Below are 18,753 nucleotides of genomic sequence, written 5' to 3'. Positions count from 1 at the left end.
ACCGCAGTTGTCGGTTGATTGGTCAAACCACCAACACTGACATAAAAACTTGGCAAGTTGACTTGGGTGTCACACCAATAGGTGGTTCCACTTATGTTTCGCTTGCGTTTACGCAGCTATTTTTATCAAGTACTTTCTTGATTTTTTCTCATTTTGTCTTCAATCGAGGACCGCCTGCCCGGTACTGACGATGCCCAATAGGCTGAAACAGCTGTATACCGGTGGCTCTTAAATTGAAATCAATATGGGAATGATCAAAGAGTACTTATCTATTTTATATATATATATATATATATATATATATATATATATATATATATATATATATATATATATATATATATATATATATATATATATATATGTATGTATATATATATGCAGTCAATCTGCTGGAAAATAATTCCATGAAAATCAAAAAATAAATAGATAAGTACTTTTTGATGATTCCCATATTGATTTCAATTTAAGAGCCATCGGTAGACAGCTGTTTCAGCCTATTGGGCATCGTCAGTACCTGGCAGGCGGTCCTCGATTGAAAACAAAATGAGAAAAACCAAGAAAGTACTTGATATAAATAGCTTCGTAAATGCAACTGCGGTAGCAGAAATTTGGAAAGCTAACCTGAAATGCCATCGGAAAACGAATCCACAAGTTTCTAGAAATGATATGAAATCTAGAAAGGGTGATGCAGCTTGACCACAGCAGCTTGACCACATAATAAGTCTTTTACTGATTTTCGAAATACACGGCTATCCTCTAAAATTTCTATACGGTCAGGTGAATGATTAAACATATTGAGACCATTATAATATATAGAGTCTTTGACTAGAGTAGAGACTGATATGGGTAATCTTAGGTCGTTAGATTGACGAAGAGCATAATAATTGGAGTAACCGCTAAATATCAATTTATGTTTGTTAATCAAACATACTGTTTCTAAAATGAAGATTCCAAAAACTGTCAAGATTTTATGTGATTCAAATAGGAGTTGGCAGGAGTCTTGACTTTTGCCATTACACATGAATCTTACATCCCTTTTCTGAATGATGAACACCGTCTGCATTTGAGTTTTGCAACATACTCCCCAGAAAGGAATTTCATACCTCAAATGTGACTCAACAAGTGAGAAATAAGCCGATTTAGTGGCAGACAAACCAAGATCCTTGTACGTTATTCTCGCTGCAAAACACTGTGAAGCTAGGTTTTTATTGAGGATTACAATGTGATCGGCGAGTTCATTGTCAATTATTACCCCAAAAAATTTAGTACTAGGTCGGTTTTCAATTATCCTGTCCGCGTCCTGTGTTGGTAAAGGAATGCTGTCAATAAAGCAGCGGAATGATATCAAATTTGTTTTGGAAACATTGAAAGGCAGCAGATTAGAGTCGCACCACTTTTTTATGACATGCAATATCAAATAATGTTGAAAAATGCACAAAATTAGGTCTGACTGAACGATTCTTTCATGTAACTGAATGGTTGGAAGAAAGTGTCATCTTTTGATTTTGGATTGATACTCATTTGAATTCACTGATGTTTGAAACTGGCAGTCTCAGATCAATACTGAAATGAATGGCATTCAATCCAAACTACACTGTATTGAAATAATGTTGGTATGAAATTTCAATCCCAATCTTTCGGTAACATTCTTCAGATCACACCACAGGTTTTGGTTTCACTTCTTACCTCTACTTTTTTTGCTCAATAAATGTTGAGCCGTTGACATAGATCCTGCACTCCCCCCTCCTAGAGTAACTTTCTTGGGATCTCCTCCGAACAACTTGATGTTTTTGTTAACCCATTTCAGCGCAAAATTTTGATCTTTCAGACCGAGATTACCAGGAATAACTCCGTCCCCAGTAGTGAGAAAACCTGAAATATTCCAAAGAATGTATATAGTAACTGATCCTTTCAACCCATATCAGAAGTGTTCCTTATAAAATATTTTGAAATCTACCCTCACACGCCATTTTTCGAATGAATCGATCCAATTCTTTCAATTTTCTCGCTAAAATCATTGTTCATTATTGAAAATACTTCTTCCTCGCCACAAGAAAATTACTGTCTCTCAACGGGTGTTTCGCTAACCAAGTAAGAAGCATCAGAACGTTTCTGATACTACTTCCAAGTTTGCTGACGACAGCAAACTTATCTAAAAAAATCTATTTTTCCGTTAACCAGCTGTTGCACCCCTACGAACGACAACCCTCAGAAGTCGAAACTGGTGCGAGCTAAGGTTCAACGATGTCTTACCTTTTAACGCGGGTTGGACGATAGCAAGTGAAAATCGATCGTTCAGACTAGGGCTTGAACCATCGACCAACACGGCAGTCAATTCGAGTAAGTGAACAAAGCACCCACGCCGAACCGCTTGGCTACCGACCGACCAGGACATCGGCTGCGGAGCGGTTTCTGAACCAGATATAAAAATGTCATGACAGACAATTCCGCTTTCTGCTTCGATGTACCGTCCTACGTCGACATTTGACAGATGCACAGCATTTACCGATCCGTATTGACAGAAGACGCCATTTACCGTCCCACGGAGCCCCCTCTGTCAGATGTACCGTCCTACGCCTTCCAATATATAGTTCAGCTAGTGACTCATAGGTGGCGCCAGGGTGGTGTACTCGCGACGATGCGTCTGGGTCACGTGACAATTTGGAGTGCTCTGATTGGTCGCAGGATCCAAAATTTCCAGAATGAACCTCCATAAGAAATAACACGGTGTTTTGATTTGGAACTTTCCTAGCTCCTACACTGGATTGAAATGGACAGCAATATGTCTTCGTACAATCATGTCGCTGGAATTGCAAAGGCTGCTTCTTAAAAGCTTGGAGCAGAGTTCCCAACCAGAAAACTGTACACACCTCATTATACTTCATAAAGCTCGTATCAGACTTGCAACCTTGATAGTCTAAAACATCGAAGAAAGGTCTTCTATATAGGTATATACTTTCACGGGAGGTGTTCAAGTGACTTGGCACATTTGATATCAAAAATACGTGACGGGCTGTGGCTGCTCATTGTTCTGAGGTTCAACTCAGTACACCTCAGTACACCTTGAACAGTTGTTCAAGAATTATTTCATTAGGAGAACGGCGTTTATGTGGAATGAACTTCCTGTGAACTTTTATCCAAATGGATTTATTCTCCAGCGTTTCAAATCTAACGAGAATTATTACTTTTGCACAGTCACCGCTTTTAGAGCACCTTGAAGATTTTCCTGTAGTGCTCGAGTTTTGTTTGAAAAAAATCTATGATTATCTCACATATTGGGGGTTATTGAATTATTTAAAAAGATGAGTGTTGGGTAACCCCTGTAACAGACGACCGAAGAGAAAAGTCTGGGATTGACGAAATGAGGATTGCGACAGAAAGTTAGTTGGTCAAATTGCACGTGACAAAGAACATGTTTCACATATTCATTTCCAGAGTTCAGAGAAATTGTGTTGCTCAATGATCCATAGAGAACGACAACAGAATAAGTCAGAAATGCTTAAAATAATTGGTACCATTACATGAAAACACATTTTTAGGTGCCTTCGAAAGTAAAGAAATCGAAAAATATGGAATGAGTTCTTTGAACTGTATTGTTCCTTTACTTGTTTCTTGATCTTAAGCAAGATAGCGGTACCTAATGATTTGCGGGGGCAAGGGTCGGTTTTTGATTTCTTATAGAAATTCAATTATAGTTGCTGAAAAGGATTACCAAATTTAAAGCTCCCATTCGATCTCCATCTAGAGATCACTTTATGTGTCAATTTTCTGAAATTTTCTACTCTTTCCAATGGTTGCCTGAATGGAAAAAGTGCATTACACCATAAGGTCATGCTCTATGGTTTGATGTACTAACTTTACAACATCTGACTGAAATCCTATTTCCAGAAATCATCAATAAAACTAAAGGCTTTCGTTTCACACTTCTCCAACTAGACTTCTCCGATTCTTGAGTTCCAAAACTCCAGTAGTCTCCAGAAGTAGCTACCTCAGATATATGTTCTACAGTGCAGTCAGATACGTCCAAGACAATCTTCCCGTTGTGTGCAATTCAATGCTGTTTCCATGCATTCACTTGTTTTAATGCTTTTGGTGGTTATTATACTTTAGTGCCTATATGTTTTTATGTTTTTTGTGATTTTACATAATACAAAAAATTTGTAAAAAAATTCCGATGACTCCACGATTAGTCAAAATCAACAAATTCGAAACATGATTTCATAAAATCCGCTTTTAAATTATTATCAATAAATACCTCGTTCCCAAAATTTCTAATTGAATTACCACTATGTGCTCTCTATATGAAGCCAGGTATAGAAGAGACCTTTTCAAAGTTTCATCCTTCGGTTTCAGTTCAGAACCCAGGCAATCTCACCACCTGTTCCATTAGTCTCTTCAAACATTCACACGGAACCCACCGATTCTACGTGTGACATTTCTGAAAGTAGACATCCCTAACTGTACTTCACCTCTCACCCTACTTTAATTACTGTAGAAAACACGTCTATGACTGAACGAAAAAAGAAGAAGAGTACTTTTTGACGTCAATTTGTATACCTAACAGTGACATGAATAGAAATTCATGTCACTGTTGAGTATACAAATCAAAATAAACAATATAGACTTCAAATAGATGTCTGCATTCTGATCATGATTCATTTGGAATACTACTGTGGACTGTTCATAAGAGTACCAGATTTATGAAAACATGTTACAATCTACAAGTTGAAATTGGCAAGAGGTTTTTTTGTATTCAGATTGTCTCGCATGAAATGAAAAGTGGAGAAGGGAAATGTTACAGAACGATGATCGCATTCATACTTTACTCCCACAGTTGGGAAATAGATAGGATTACGTATCATTCAGATAGCAAAGAATATAAGGCTCTAGAAATTAATTCAATGACCTGCATTATTTGAGGTAACGATTTGTCTAGATACATTTAAAATATCAACTGCGAAATATGCGGCAAGAGACAGTATTTTAATTTTTCAACTACTCTACATATACTCCTTTTGTATCAAGTTGGAGAAGTTGAAAGCCAAAACTTTTCTTTTCGAAAAAAAAATAACACCTCCTAAAAATATACCCCTTCCAATTTGAACAAGATTCCTTTGGCTGGGATTTAATCAAATAAGCGGAAGAATGTCATTACGATGTCATCGATGACGTCAGTAGATCAAACTCATTCTTGAAATCGTCGAAACGAATCCTAATGAATTCTATGTGAATATTGTATTCCAACAACATGGAACACCACCACATTTTTCCAGACAAGTGAAAAATCATTTGGATACTACTTTTTCCGGTCGTTGGATTGGCCGTCGAGGTCCTACAGAATGACCAGCCTGCTCGCCAGATTTGACACCTTTGGACTTTTTTGTGGGGCTATTTGAAGCAGAAGGTGTACGAAACTGAACCTGCTTCAATATTGGACATACGACAGAGAATAATAAATATTTGTAAAGATATTGACGTTACTGTGTTCGAAAATGTTCGGTATGAAATATCGGATAGGCTGTTCATATGTTAAGAAGTTCAAGGCAACCATTTCGAGCATCTTTTGAACTGCCTTCAAACTTATTACCTTTTATTATGTAGTTAAATGTCAATGTACTCAGGCAATTATTGAAAGTTCCGCCATTTTGTAGTAGTGGAAAATATTGACATAATATTCTAGGGTTGTGAAGCACTTTCCAGGAGCTTCAAAAGTTTGTTTCACAAGACCCTCTTTCCTTTTAATTTTTTTTCCCAGATGGCGCCCAGTCGCCATCTTGAAAGTTTCAACTGTCAATTTCACTTCAAAATAAAGTATTCATGCATCAATTTCATGATTTCAAATTTCAATTTTTTGAGTTGATCCGTTCCAAAAATAAAAGGAGGGAACATTAAAGAAAAGCTATTATTTGACAAAAACCTGTTCGAAATTATCAAGCATTTTGCAAATGCATGTTTGTGGCAGGATATTGGCAATTTACTAGACGGTTACCATGTGAGTACATGTGAATAATTAGGAGTAACGAGAATTTGTACGAATCATATCGTGAGGGTTTTCCATAGATGATGAGCTTTCACTACTGCAAGGCTATATCAACTTAAACAATTAGATTTTATGTAAATTTTTCGAGGAGATTTTTCTGGAATATAAAAACTACATTTGTGAAAATGCAATTTCGAAGAGTAACTCACCTAATGCATCCAATCGATAATTCATTGTTACTACAACAATATTGTGATCCATGAGATGTTTTGGACCGTAAACTTCGAACGAGCCATCTCCAAAAACGTATGCACCCAAATGTAAGAATACAAAGACAGAGAGAGAATCGTTGCCTCCGGGTTTCTTAAAAAAAATAATAATACAGAGACGTTCTCTACAATGTTTGATTGGACAATGGTAGTGAGGAACCATGCTCCACTAATTCCAGAACTTACATCTGTTACACCGGAGGTTCTCAAACTGTTGGGTGAGACCCCCAGGGGGAGTGCAAAGTTTTTTGAGGAGGAACGTGAAAAAAAATTAAAAAACCAATCTATTTGAAAACATATAAATTATAAGATAACTACTCAAATATGTTTTTCCATAGTCATCAAAAAGACAAGGTTTTTTGTAAAAACGGTGAAACTCTTTAATTTTAATATTCATTCTTATACTTTCGAAGAAGCAGCAGTTTTAGTGACCTCTATGCTCAAGGAGCAAGAGGCTGGCGCCGGTAGCGCTTGCGACGGATTGTACGATAAACGGCGCTTGACACTTCTAAACAAAAACTTTGAGGTTATGTTCGTTGTCTTGTATAACACAAGTGTATTTTTTTCGTTGTGAAATTTCAGTTTGCTCTAAATTCACTTCATTTTATTAAAACGTTTAAGAATGAAGAGATTTTTGACAAGTAGTGCATGTATATCAAACAGTTCATCTCAGGATGACGTCAGTGGTGGGACAACTCAAGAGTCAACTGCAAGTACTTCGAAGTCAGTACGGGATGCAAAAAGAAGAAAGTATGACGACAGTTATTTGTCGCTAGGATTTACTAAAACTACAATTAGCAATGAAGATAGGCCTCAATGTGTAACTTAACTACCTTAGCACTGGATAGTATGTTCGGAGGTAGCTCTGCACAGCTACTAAAATCCATCCCTCTTTCTAACGACACTGTGTCAAGGCGAGTATCAGATATTTCTGAAGATATGAGTGAGCAGTTGTTGGAAAAATTGAAGAAAACCATTTTCGCCCTTCAAGTTGATGAAGCAACTGATAAACACAGAGATGCACACTTATTAGCTTATGTCAGATTTATTGACGACACAGACATACGAGAAGAAATGCTTTTTTATGAGGAATTTACCACCAACACCACTGAAGAGTGCAGTCTCCAGATTATCGACAGTAATTTCAAGAAAAATGATATTCGAAGGGAGGAATGCGTAGGTCTATGCACTGATGGTACAACATAACAGGACAATACAAGTGACTTAAAATTTTGGTCAATGCTGTTGCCCCAAACGCCAACTGGAACCACTGCATTGTACACAGAGAGACACTTGCCTCGAAAGACCTAAGTTCAAGCTTAAATGAAGTTCTTCAAGTTGTCATTGAAACAGTAAATTTAATCAAAGCACAGCCTCTTCAGTCAAGATTGTTCAAAGTTTTATGTGAAGATATGGGTTCCGAACATACAGAATCATTATTTCACACTGAAGCCAGGTGGCTATCAAGGGGAAATGTTCTAAATAGAATATTTGAGCTTAGAAATGAAGTGTTTGTGTTTTTAAGTGATCGTAGCCACCCTTCGACAGACCTATTCTGCAATACAGAATTCATCTTGAAGTTAGCCTACCTTGCAGATATTTTTACAAAACTGAATATTTTGAACAAGTATTTGCAGAAAAGAAACGTCAATATCCTTGCTTGGAGTGAAAAAGTAGTAGGGTTTATTGAGAAGTTGTCGCTGTGGAAAGCTGCTGTGGGAAAATCTGATTTTAGTGTTTTCCCTACATTGCTGAACATGTTGCAGGAAGTTGAGTGTGTGCAGCTTCCGCAAGAGCTAGTAACTTGTTTCGTAAAACATCTGTCCACTCTACAGACAAAATTTAATGAATATTTCTATGAAGACCTCCAACCCATTTCAAGATCAGTTATCAGTTATTAAAGTTGAAATTAGTTTGTTTTTTTTTCTCTTTAATTCAGGTTCAATAATGTTGCTAGTTGACTTTTATCTCGTAATTTCTTTGTCTCCATGATTGTTTTAATTTGTGTATACATCATGAGCATTAGGCTGAGCTTGAGGAAATACTTTTCATAGCCATAGTTTGTATTATGTACCACTGTGCTTTGTATATATTAGGCATATAAAAGTATGAAAGCAAGAAGTAATAAAAGTAGGCCTATATGTACATTATGAAGGGGGGCTCGGGTTGAAAAGTTTGAGAACCTCTGTGTTATACCAACACTGCCAGGTATTCATGCGGTGGATGTTATTCAGAATTCGACGTTTTGTTGCAGTAATAATGTGATTGAAAGAAAATGTCATATCATAAGAAAATATCTTACCACAGGAGTATAAACATTCAAGAATAAACAGTCTTCGGATTGAGTGGCGTTAGTAGGTGGAAGAATGATATTAACTGTACCCGGAAAAAGTCCTTGATGACAGATTTTGGTATTATTTGTTGCATCCAATATGCCATTCCAACCTTCGTGTTCTTTTGGAACCTGAAAACAAACTCATTGAATTTTTATGTTTTTACTGAATATATTCAAGTAGGAGCTCTATTCGTTTCCAATATGCCCAACTGTCTTAGTGCCAAATTTGAAAATAATCAATAAATTCTACTGAAATACTCAATGACGGTTCTCTAAAATAGAAGTGACCATGTCTAATTCTCATTCAGGATCAATTTGAAACATTGTTTGGGACTCATCTAAGTGCCTGTGATAAAATTTTTCGCATGGCAAAAACTATACTGAGATACAAATATATTATTCATAAGCGCCAAATGAAAAATCGCTTCCTATGTTTGGGCAGCTGTCGTTACAAACAAGATACTGATGACACCAAAACCAAAAGTGTTATATTCGCGTCACAATACTAGATATCATTGATTCGATTTGCCATCCATTAGGAATAATTACTATATTAATTTTTCCGTATCTGAAGAATCTTGACAACCTCCGAGAGTTTATTAATTACCTATTGACTTTGTGATCACAGGGGTTGTGTTGCAGGTTCTGCAACAAAACCTAACGGCAAAATGAAAGATAATTGATATCATTCGACATCATCTTCGTGAGAGAAATCGTTATACTCACTTCATAGTCATCGTGGTTCTTATTTAGAGAAACCGAGTTCAAATATTTTGATCAGAAAGAGCGCTCATGGATTATGAATGCAACGTTTTGTCACCACGGTGTCACCAACAGGCGCCAATTGCACATTTGTAGTTTCAGTTAGAAGACCTCGAATTCCTATGTATTATCTGACATGACCACGGTGGTTGGTGGAGAGACAGAGTTAAATTTGAATCGCTGGAGATTGAATTCGTTTGTGAAAAAGTTATCTGGAAGTTTATTCCACATAAACGTAGTTCTCCAAATTTGAAAGAGTACCTAAACAGTAAAGTTCGATGTGCACTGAGTTGAACTTCAAATGTTCCATGTCACTTGAACACCTCCCGTGAAATTACTATAGAAGAGAGACAAATCTCCAACCTTTCTTAGATGTTCCAGATTATCAATCTTGCAAGCAGGCGAATTGCTCTTTTCTGGATAAAATCCAACAGCTTCAGGGTATAGTTAGGGGCGAAGCTCCATATATACGAACAATACTCCAAAGAAGGGCTGATATGAGCTTCATGAAGCATCAAAAGTTGCTGAGGTATGTTCAGTTTTCTGGTTCGGAACAGTGTACCAAGCTTTCCAGAAGCAGCCTTTGCAATTTCAGCGAGATGATTGTGCAAAACCCCCAACAAACTTATCTGGTTCGGAGACATTTATTTCTTTGAAGATAACCGATGCCTGGATTTTCGTGGAATTGAATTGAACCTGGTTACTCTCACCCCAATTCGAAATCGTCTCTAGATCCTCATTAAGATATGCAACCTCCTGCTGCCGGTGAAAATGTACATCCGCAATAGATGTACTGGAATCCAAATGAAATGATGAAATTAGTGTACCCCAGGAAGCTGGAGAGCCATACACAAAAATGATCCAACAAATCATAGCATCAAAGTTTGGCTCGGTAATCCTAATATCACACATGACCAAAGATCTTAGAAATATCAAGCGCAAGAGCTCTTGGCCCTCCCTGTTTATCGATTGCGTTATTTCAATCATGGGTGACATACGATAGAAAGTCGCCGGTTGATCATTGTTTTCGAAAGCCATATTCATGAATATTACTGGAGTTTTTTCCCAACACCAAATTGTTATTTTATTTTAAAACCTCGACACGTGTTTCGATCACCAAGTGATTATCTTCAAGAGAAAAATCAAACTGTATGATTGCCCTCTTGAAGATGAACAGTTCGACCTTCCTCTTGAAGATGATCACTTGGTGATCGGAACACGTATAAAGGTGTTGAAATAACGGTTTGGTGTTGGGAAGAATCCAGTAATATTCATTTTAAATTTGCAGCTGTTACGAGTACTAACAAACATAGTTCGATTTCCGGTACGGGAATTTCTGCGCCTCTGCCGGTGAGCGAGATTTTTTGAGGCGACAGCTTGCTCACAATCTTCGTTGAGTCAAGGTTTTCTGCTAGAAGTTCGTTTCTTCAAAATAGGAATATATATAATAGAATAACTTTCTTGACTTGAAAAGCACAAGTTGATGGATCATTGGAGCTGAAACAAATATCTAGCCAGAGGAAATTTCGAAAATGGTCTTCATGATTCTCCCACTCAGCAGATCTGTAACGCTAAACTTTGCACGGCTCAGATTGTTCACCAACATTTATCGGTAATTTAATCAACACAGAAATGAGTTTGTGGTCAAAAGATCCCAATGGAGACCTCACGGTGACTGTGAGGTGTTAGGTATAGATCCAGAAGACTAGCACATTCCTCATCACGGTCAGGAATCCTAGATAGCTCATGTATAGTCTGAGTAAGTCCGCTGCTTATTTCAAGAGCCTCAGCTTTGCGACCTTGTTCGTCGTTGATATTTGAAATTTTGAGTCATTCGATATTGTAGACATTGAAGTAACCGAATATGGAAATTTTGCAGTGTGGAGATTGATTTGCAGAAAAGAAAATGATTCGCTATACATTGTATCGCTTGGTGGTTGATAAACGCAGCATATGAATTCAGTGATTGGTAGGTTGAATGAGTCCTGGCAAGCTTACCTTGAATCTATTCTCACCTACAGGTGGTGCTGCATATGGAATATCCTGAAATGCATAGTAGCTAGCCCCTTTCGAACTCTTCAGAATGTGTCCTCGAATTCGTCCTTTCGGTAACTTTACGATGGTTTCATCAGCTCCCAATATCTAAAAAAGAGTTGGAATAAAATGTTATGTTTATCATTGATATTATTGTCAAAATGTCAATAGAAAAACATCACTTCTTGAAAACTAAATTCAAACAAGTTTAAAAAATAAACAGAATAGTCCTACCACACACTTCAATAAAAATCACATTCGTTTAAAGTTATAACAAATGAAAACTATCACTCTCGCTTTGAGTTTTAATGCTAATTTTTATATTTAGATAATTTGTACAAAAACGCAATATTTGACAGATTGTTTAGCAATTATCGTTTGAAAAACATGATGAAATTGGCCGATACTTGATGAAAATCCATAAATAACTTATTCAAAAAACACTTTTTTGTAAGATTTTCATCAAACATTTTTTAAAAAACGTAGCACGTATTTCGCCATACAATGGCTTCTTCGGGCGTGTTTTTACTCCAGTTTGAAATGGTAATTATGAGAAAATAAAATGTGGCACTTCAGTAGAAGAGTGGGAGAATAAGTTTTGTGACCTCTCCGCCCACAAAAACTGAACTTCACCTTTTACTTTCAATTAATGTTATATGCTGAAAACTTCTTCAATTTTTTTATTGTTATTATTTTTATACATATTCTACCGGCTTCAAAAACTCCCAGGACCGCAATAAAAAACATATCAAGAATGTTTATTGAATTGAATCTGCTCATTTAAAACGAAAGCAATAAACTATTAGTAAAATTCTTGTTCGAAATAAACTACACTCCAACTGAAAACAACCACCCTTAATTAAGTCATTTGATATTGACAACGTATAAAAATTGTGAAACATGTCAACTTCAGCTTTCAGAAAGGCACGATTTTACGCAAAAATCATCCCCTTGCCTTGCCTTTCCCTCTTCATAAAAACCCCCATGTCAAAAATGTCAAATATACACATCAGTTGGAAGGTCTTTGAATAATGTCTTTACGAGTAAATTTGTAACATTTTTGATTTTACAATCATAAGCAATGTCAGAAGAGAAATATACTGTTTTAATTGAAATCCTAACCGGGTCGACCTGAACAAAACATTTTCGCTATTTGAATTTTTCAAACAGACCACTGAAAGTAACAAAAATAATAAAAATAAAACTTAACGGTCGAAAATTTCTTGTTCAAGTACACAAAATGATCAAAGAATTTGCATTAAAAGTTGTGTAAAAAATTGAATCAAGGGGTCAAAAACATTCAACATATTGACAGTGGCATACGACGATTGTACTCTGAGTCAGAAAAAAGTTAACAAGTGGTACAAAATTTTAACAGAAGGTCCAGAAAATGTGAATGACGACGCTCGCTCTAGACGCCCCAACACATACACATCCAATGAAAATATTGAGAAAGTAATGAGAATTGTCATGGAGAATCACTATCATAGAAGTTATCGAAAATGTCGGTATATCGGTTGGTTCATGCCATGCCATTTTTTAGTAAATTTTGGGCATGAAGCGTGTGGCAGCAAAGTTCGTCCCAAAGTTGCTCAATATTCACCAAAAAAAACGTTGCATGAGCATCGCTCAGAAATTATTGAATGACGTCAACGGCAATCCAGATTTGCTAGAATGGGTCATAAATAGTGACGAATCATGGCTGTATGGTTATGACGTCGAAACCAAAGTCCAATAGTCCCAGTGGAAGTGTATTATAACGTATTGTTCCCGATAAGAGAGGATTTGATCCTCCGGGAGAAGAAAATATTAAGAGCAGATAGTTGATGGTTCACAGATGGCTCAAAACTAGTTTTCAGTTCTGTTGCAGGTGTTTTCAGTCCCTGACCCAGGACAGAGATATCAACCTGCCTAGGAACCTACGCGACTGTATTTCAAGCAAAAATTTACGCTATTACACTCATACACAAATCAATAAAAATATTCTTGGACAGTCAAGCGGTGTTGAAAGCTCTTGGCTCAACTGAGCAACGTCCAAATTGGTAGCAAATTGCCAAAGACGACTCTCCTCGATAGGGAGACTTATTAGATTGTCTCTGATCTGGATTCCTAACCATACTGGTCTGGAAGGCAATGAGACTGCTGACTTCCTTGCGAAGGAGGATGCTGCAAGAAGCTTCATCGGACCAGAATCTGTCATTGGCATGGCTTTAGGCTTTGCCAAACAAATATTGAACACCTAGATGGCAAGAAGATTTATGGACTTCTGGCAAAATCTTTCAGAATTGGCTCACTCCAAGGCGTTTACTCACCCTTCGAAGCTTGAGACCAAACAGTTGTTGAACTATAGTAGGGATGAACTACGATGTCTAACAGGCCTTTTCACAGGTCACTGTCATTTGAATCATCATATGCAGAGGCTCGAACTGTCGGAAGACAGTATGTGTCGCCTCTGTTTGGAAAATGATGGAACCGCAGAACATATATTTTGTGCCTGCCCCGCTGGGGCAGAGTTTGGCAAAACCGTACTCTTACCATCTGTCCTGAAAGACCGCTCATCATACAAACTAATCGGCTTCGGTAAGAAGCTGGGTTTATTTGACCTAACCTAACATATCCTCATAAGAAGTTTGCATTGCATTGTTTCCATTCAATTATGGAGAAATAGGGAGCCAAAAAACTTCCTTTCAAAAAACTGATCTTTCCTCAAAAGATTCTGGTTTTAATATAAAATAATAAGTTTCAGTCATTATTCAACATTTTTAATACATTGTATTCATTGTTCTCAGAAACTGTCTATAACATTTTCTAGTTTACGATACAGTGTTTTATGTGAAAAGATTATTTACTCACCCCTTCGGCAGAAATCAAGAAAACAGTGCTGAGTATCAGAATCAACCTTGATACTCGTTTCACCTCCATTTTTGGAAATGTATTCACACGTTTCCTGGAACATTTATATCAGTCATCGATTCAAAAATTCTGAATATTGAAAAGATTAAATGATATGATAAATCAGTTTTCTTCACTGATAAATGATAAATATTTTCATTTTTGGTATACTGTTTTCTTCTTTATCTCTTTTGTCGTCAATTTTTATAACGAAGCAGAACGATTTCACCATAGACAGACATCATTATGTTATCAAGTCATACTTGACAAATCATGTTGAGAATAATTCAACCTCAAGTACAATTGTTCAATAAAAAATTATTTCCCGGTCTTGTGAAAGTTTCGTTCAAAAATAAGTTTTGATAGAGAAATAATATTTCTCCGTTACTTGATGAATCATTATAAATATCATAATTTATGAAATAAATGTTTCATAGTGATGAATTAGGAGGTTATGAATACTCTGATCCATTTTTTGATGAAAATTAATAACACTATTTTATTGCAAACGCGTGTCGCTATACGGTAGCTTCATCAGTTACTGGTACATCAGACTATTCTGCAATATTTTGTAGGTGATAACAAAACTCATCAGACAGATAATTAAATCTGGTAAAACAAGTAAAAACTCAATTATACAGTTTATTGTATGATTTTCTTCATAAAGGGTTTTACAAAAACCGCGACACGTATTTCGCTACACAGTAGCTTTCTCAAGCCTAAAATAATAAGTTACTTCTAAATTACAACTATTTTATACTCTAACATGTTACCTACTTGTTTGCCTACTTTCTAATGAATGAATCTACCTGAACAGGTCAGGTATAAATTCATTAACTATAGAATAAATCAAATTTCTGAAAGATACTTAACTTTTCTTACCTGGAAATGAAAAAATTCATTAATGGCAAATTATTCAGTTCAGTTTGATCGTTCTTAAGATATTGAGAGTTTTTGAATTTTTTCACTTCCATAAGTTTTAAACCTTTCTTCTGGAAGTGGAGGGAATTGAATTCTTGGTTGCATGAGTGGCATATGAAGTTTTATTTTTCCATTCTGGAAACTATTTCTTTGTTCCTTTATGCGGGCTTTGAATGTTCTTCCAATTTGACCTATATGAAACATCGAACACAGCCGACATGATAATTTATACTCTTCCGATTTTTCTGAAACTAAACTTTCATCTTTGTTATTCTTAATGTGCATGCCTAAGTTGCTGGTGGTTCTAAAAGTAATATTAACACCTTTGTTGTGCGGAAAATATGAAATATTAGTAGTGGGTTGGTCTAAGTAGGTTAAGGTTCTATATTTTTATCCTGATCTCTTCGAATTGGGTAAACTTTCTTCAAACCTTCAAAACTTGGCTGAATAACTTTTTTGATTACTATCGTAATCATTGTTGACAGCTATTTGCTTTATTGAAATGCGCATCTGACCACCTATTGGTGTGACACCCAAGTCAACTTGCCAAGTTATTATGTCAGTGTTGGTGGTTTGACCAATCAACCGACAACTGCGGTAGCAGAAATTTGGGAAGCTAACCTGGAATGCCATCGGAGAACGAATCCACATGTTTCTAGAAATGATATGAAATCGAAAAAGGTTAATGCAGTCAAGCTGCTGGAAAATAATTCTATGAAAATCAAAAGATAAATAGATAAGTACTATTCTAATCATTCCCATATTGATTTCAATTTAAGATCCACCGGTAGAAAGCTGTTTCAGCCTATTGGGCATCGTCAGCACCGGGCAGGCGGTCCTCGATTGAAGACAAAATGTTAATAACCAAGAAAAGTACTTAATAAAAATAACTGCATAAATGCAACCTAGACATAAATGGAACCACCTATTGGTGTTACACCCAAGTCAACTTGCCAAGTTTTTATGTATCCCTGTACCAATTTGACGTAACTTGTAATCCATTTCAAAAATGTGCTAAATTTTCCGTTCAAAAAGATCAACGACGATCTCGCAAGAAGGTAATCCGATATACTCAATCGTCAGTTTGAAAGAAGTTAATCAGAATCAGAAAAGTATTTGTTTGAAAAAGTTTAATAACAAATGTTATTTAGCTAATAATGGATGGTATACAGTGCCTTTCGTTAATGTCCCCCTGTTTTATTCTTTGAACGGGTCAACGTAAAACATTGAAATTTGGGATAATGAAATTAATGCATGAATACTTTATTTTGAAGTGGAATTGACAGATGAAACTTTCAAGATGACAACTGGGCACCATCTGGGAAATCGAATTAAATAGAAGGGGTGACACATCTTTTTGAAGCTCCTGACAAGTGCTTCACAAGCCTAAAATATAATGTCTTCAACTACTACAAAATGGCGGAACTTTCAATAATTGCCCGAATACATTGACATTCAACTACATAATATGAGATAATAAGCTCGAGGTCAGTTCAGAAGATGCTCGAAATGATTGCCTTGAACTTCTTGACGAATGAACAGCCTATACGATATTTCACGCCGAACATTTTCGAACACAGTAATCTTTACAAATATTCATTATTCACTACCGTTTATGCAATATTGAAGCAGTTTCGTACACCTTTTGCTTCAAATAGCCCCATAGAAAAGTCCAAAGTTGTCAAATCTGGCGAGCGACAGACCATTCTGTAGAACCTCGACGGCCAATCCAACGACCGGGAAAAGTAGTATCCAAATAGTTTCCTACTTGTCTGGAGTAATGTGGTGGTGCTCCATCTTGTTGGAATACAATATCCATATCGAATTCATGAGGATTCGCTTCGACGATTTCAGTATGAGAGGGTCAATAGTAGTTTTCAGCATATTCAATTACAGTTTTCCTGTTAAATTTTGATCAATAAATGGAGGTCCTACAATATGGTTTCCCAATATTCCTGCCCAAACGTTATTTTTTCCTGGATATTGGGTATGTGTTTCCCGGAAAAAGTGAGGGTTTGGGCATCCTACCTACCAATATTTGTTTTAGTGACATTCGTCACTAAAACAAATATTGTGAAGATAGGTAGGATACCTAGCAATGGTTTCCGTCATGATTTCGCAGAATTCTATTCTTCGATCAGGGTCATCTTCAGTTAATTGGTGTACCATCTTAATTTTGTATGGATGATACCTTTTCTTCTTCAAAAATCTCGGCACAATAGAAGAAGACACTTCACAAACATTCGCGACTGAATAAGTAGACTGTTCAGGATTTACTACCATCTCACCAATTATTTGCACTTGCTGTTCTTCCGGAATGGACGGATGATCTGGGGGCTTTTTGTTATGTACACTACCATTAGTTGTGAATTTGGATACAAGTTCCCTCAAATATTTTCTACAGATAGGCCGATTCGGAAAACGTTCATTGAAAATCCTTTCGGTCTCGTGAAAGTTACGCGTCGCACCGTAAATAAAAATCGCTTTAATTTTTTCTTTCAATGGTCGAGAATTGACCATTTTAGAAATTGTTGACGTGGAACCTTTCTAACTTCTAACTGAACAATGATGTTCATTGTCGTATTGATACTTTTTGTCATTTTTATAAACATAAAATAACTTAACAAACCTTATCGTGTTATTGGAATTGCCATATGTCAGATGAAAATAAATATTTTTAGAAATATCGATATTATTGCGTTTGTCTTCAGAAATTGTTAGATGTTCCGCCTTTTTGTAGTAGGTGAAGATATTGACTTCATATGCCAGGGTTGTGAATTGTTCGTCAGGAGCTTCAAAATGATGTATCACCTCTTTTCATTTAGTTTTTTCCCAGATGGCGCTCTGTCACCATCTTGAAAGTTTCATCTGTCAATTTCACTTCAAAATGAGGTATTCATGCATTAATTTTACTATCTCAAATTTCAATTTTTTCAGTTGACCCGTTCAAAAAATAAAAGAAAGGGACATTAAAGAAATGCACTGTATATTACGTCTAATAAAATATATTCTATTAGATAGTCCATATCTAACCAAGGTCACCAGAAATACTTTTGGGTAGTTGAAGTTGAAGTATTTTCATAATTGCCATTGTAATTTTTGAGTGTTCTCAATAACAAGGTTATATTTAATTGAACTTTGAATAGACCTACTTGAGTCAGTTGGCAACATAAGGTGGAAATTACAATCACACTGACGAATTTGTGATTCTTGATAAATTCTTGATATTTTTATAACGTCAAGCCGGATCCGTTCACAGTAGAATAATAATATGAAATTTCTGATATACAAATGATCAACTCTGTTCATCATTGAAAATTTTCGATATTGGCAAAAACGTTCAATTTCCATGCATATTGTCAAGTTATTATCGGTTGAATATACTGATGGGTCAATTATCTACACCACTTACTAGGCTAATGAACCGGTAAATACAGAGTGAGCCAATAAGAGTATAAAGACATCTTGAAAGCTGGGATTCAAAAAATGAACATCGCGGTAACAGAAATTACGTTTGCCAAACTAGACGAGCTATTGAAACTCATTTCAACAAACAC

General features: G+C 36.2%; 1 protein-coding gene across 1 annotated transcript in view; it reads right to left on the bottom strand.

Moving 5' to 3' along the window:
* Positions 1-18,753, bottom strand: part of LOC111503313 (juvenile hormone esterase) — a 62,469-nt gene that overhangs the window by 25,446 nt on the left and 18,270 nt on the right. The window contains exons 2-5 of the mRNA XM_074174243.1: positions 11,348-11,491; positions 8,555-8,716; positions 6,193-6,346; positions 1,690-1,875 (exon numbers count right to left, since the gene is read on the bottom strand). Of these exons, the coding sequence (XP_074030344.1) occupies positions 1,690-1,875; positions 6,193-6,346; positions 8,555-8,716; positions 11,348-11,491 (646 nt within the window). The remainder of the gene's footprint in view (positions 1-1,689; positions 1,876-6,192; positions 6,347-8,554; positions 8,717-11,347; positions 11,492-18,753) is intronic.

Source organism: Leptinotarsa decemlineata, unplaced genomic scaffold (genome assembly GCF_025532065.1).
Source record: "Leptinotarsa decemlineata unplaced genomic scaffold, Ldec_3_MD MMD2_tig00000505_RagTag_RagTag, whole genome shotgun sequence".
Classification (NCBI taxonomy): domain Eukaryota; kingdom Metazoa; phylum Arthropoda; class Insecta; order Coleoptera; family Chrysomelidae; genus Leptinotarsa; species Leptinotarsa decemlineata.
Note: the sequence above shows the minus strand (reverse complement) of the source record. Positions and strands in the feature narration are given on the sequence as shown.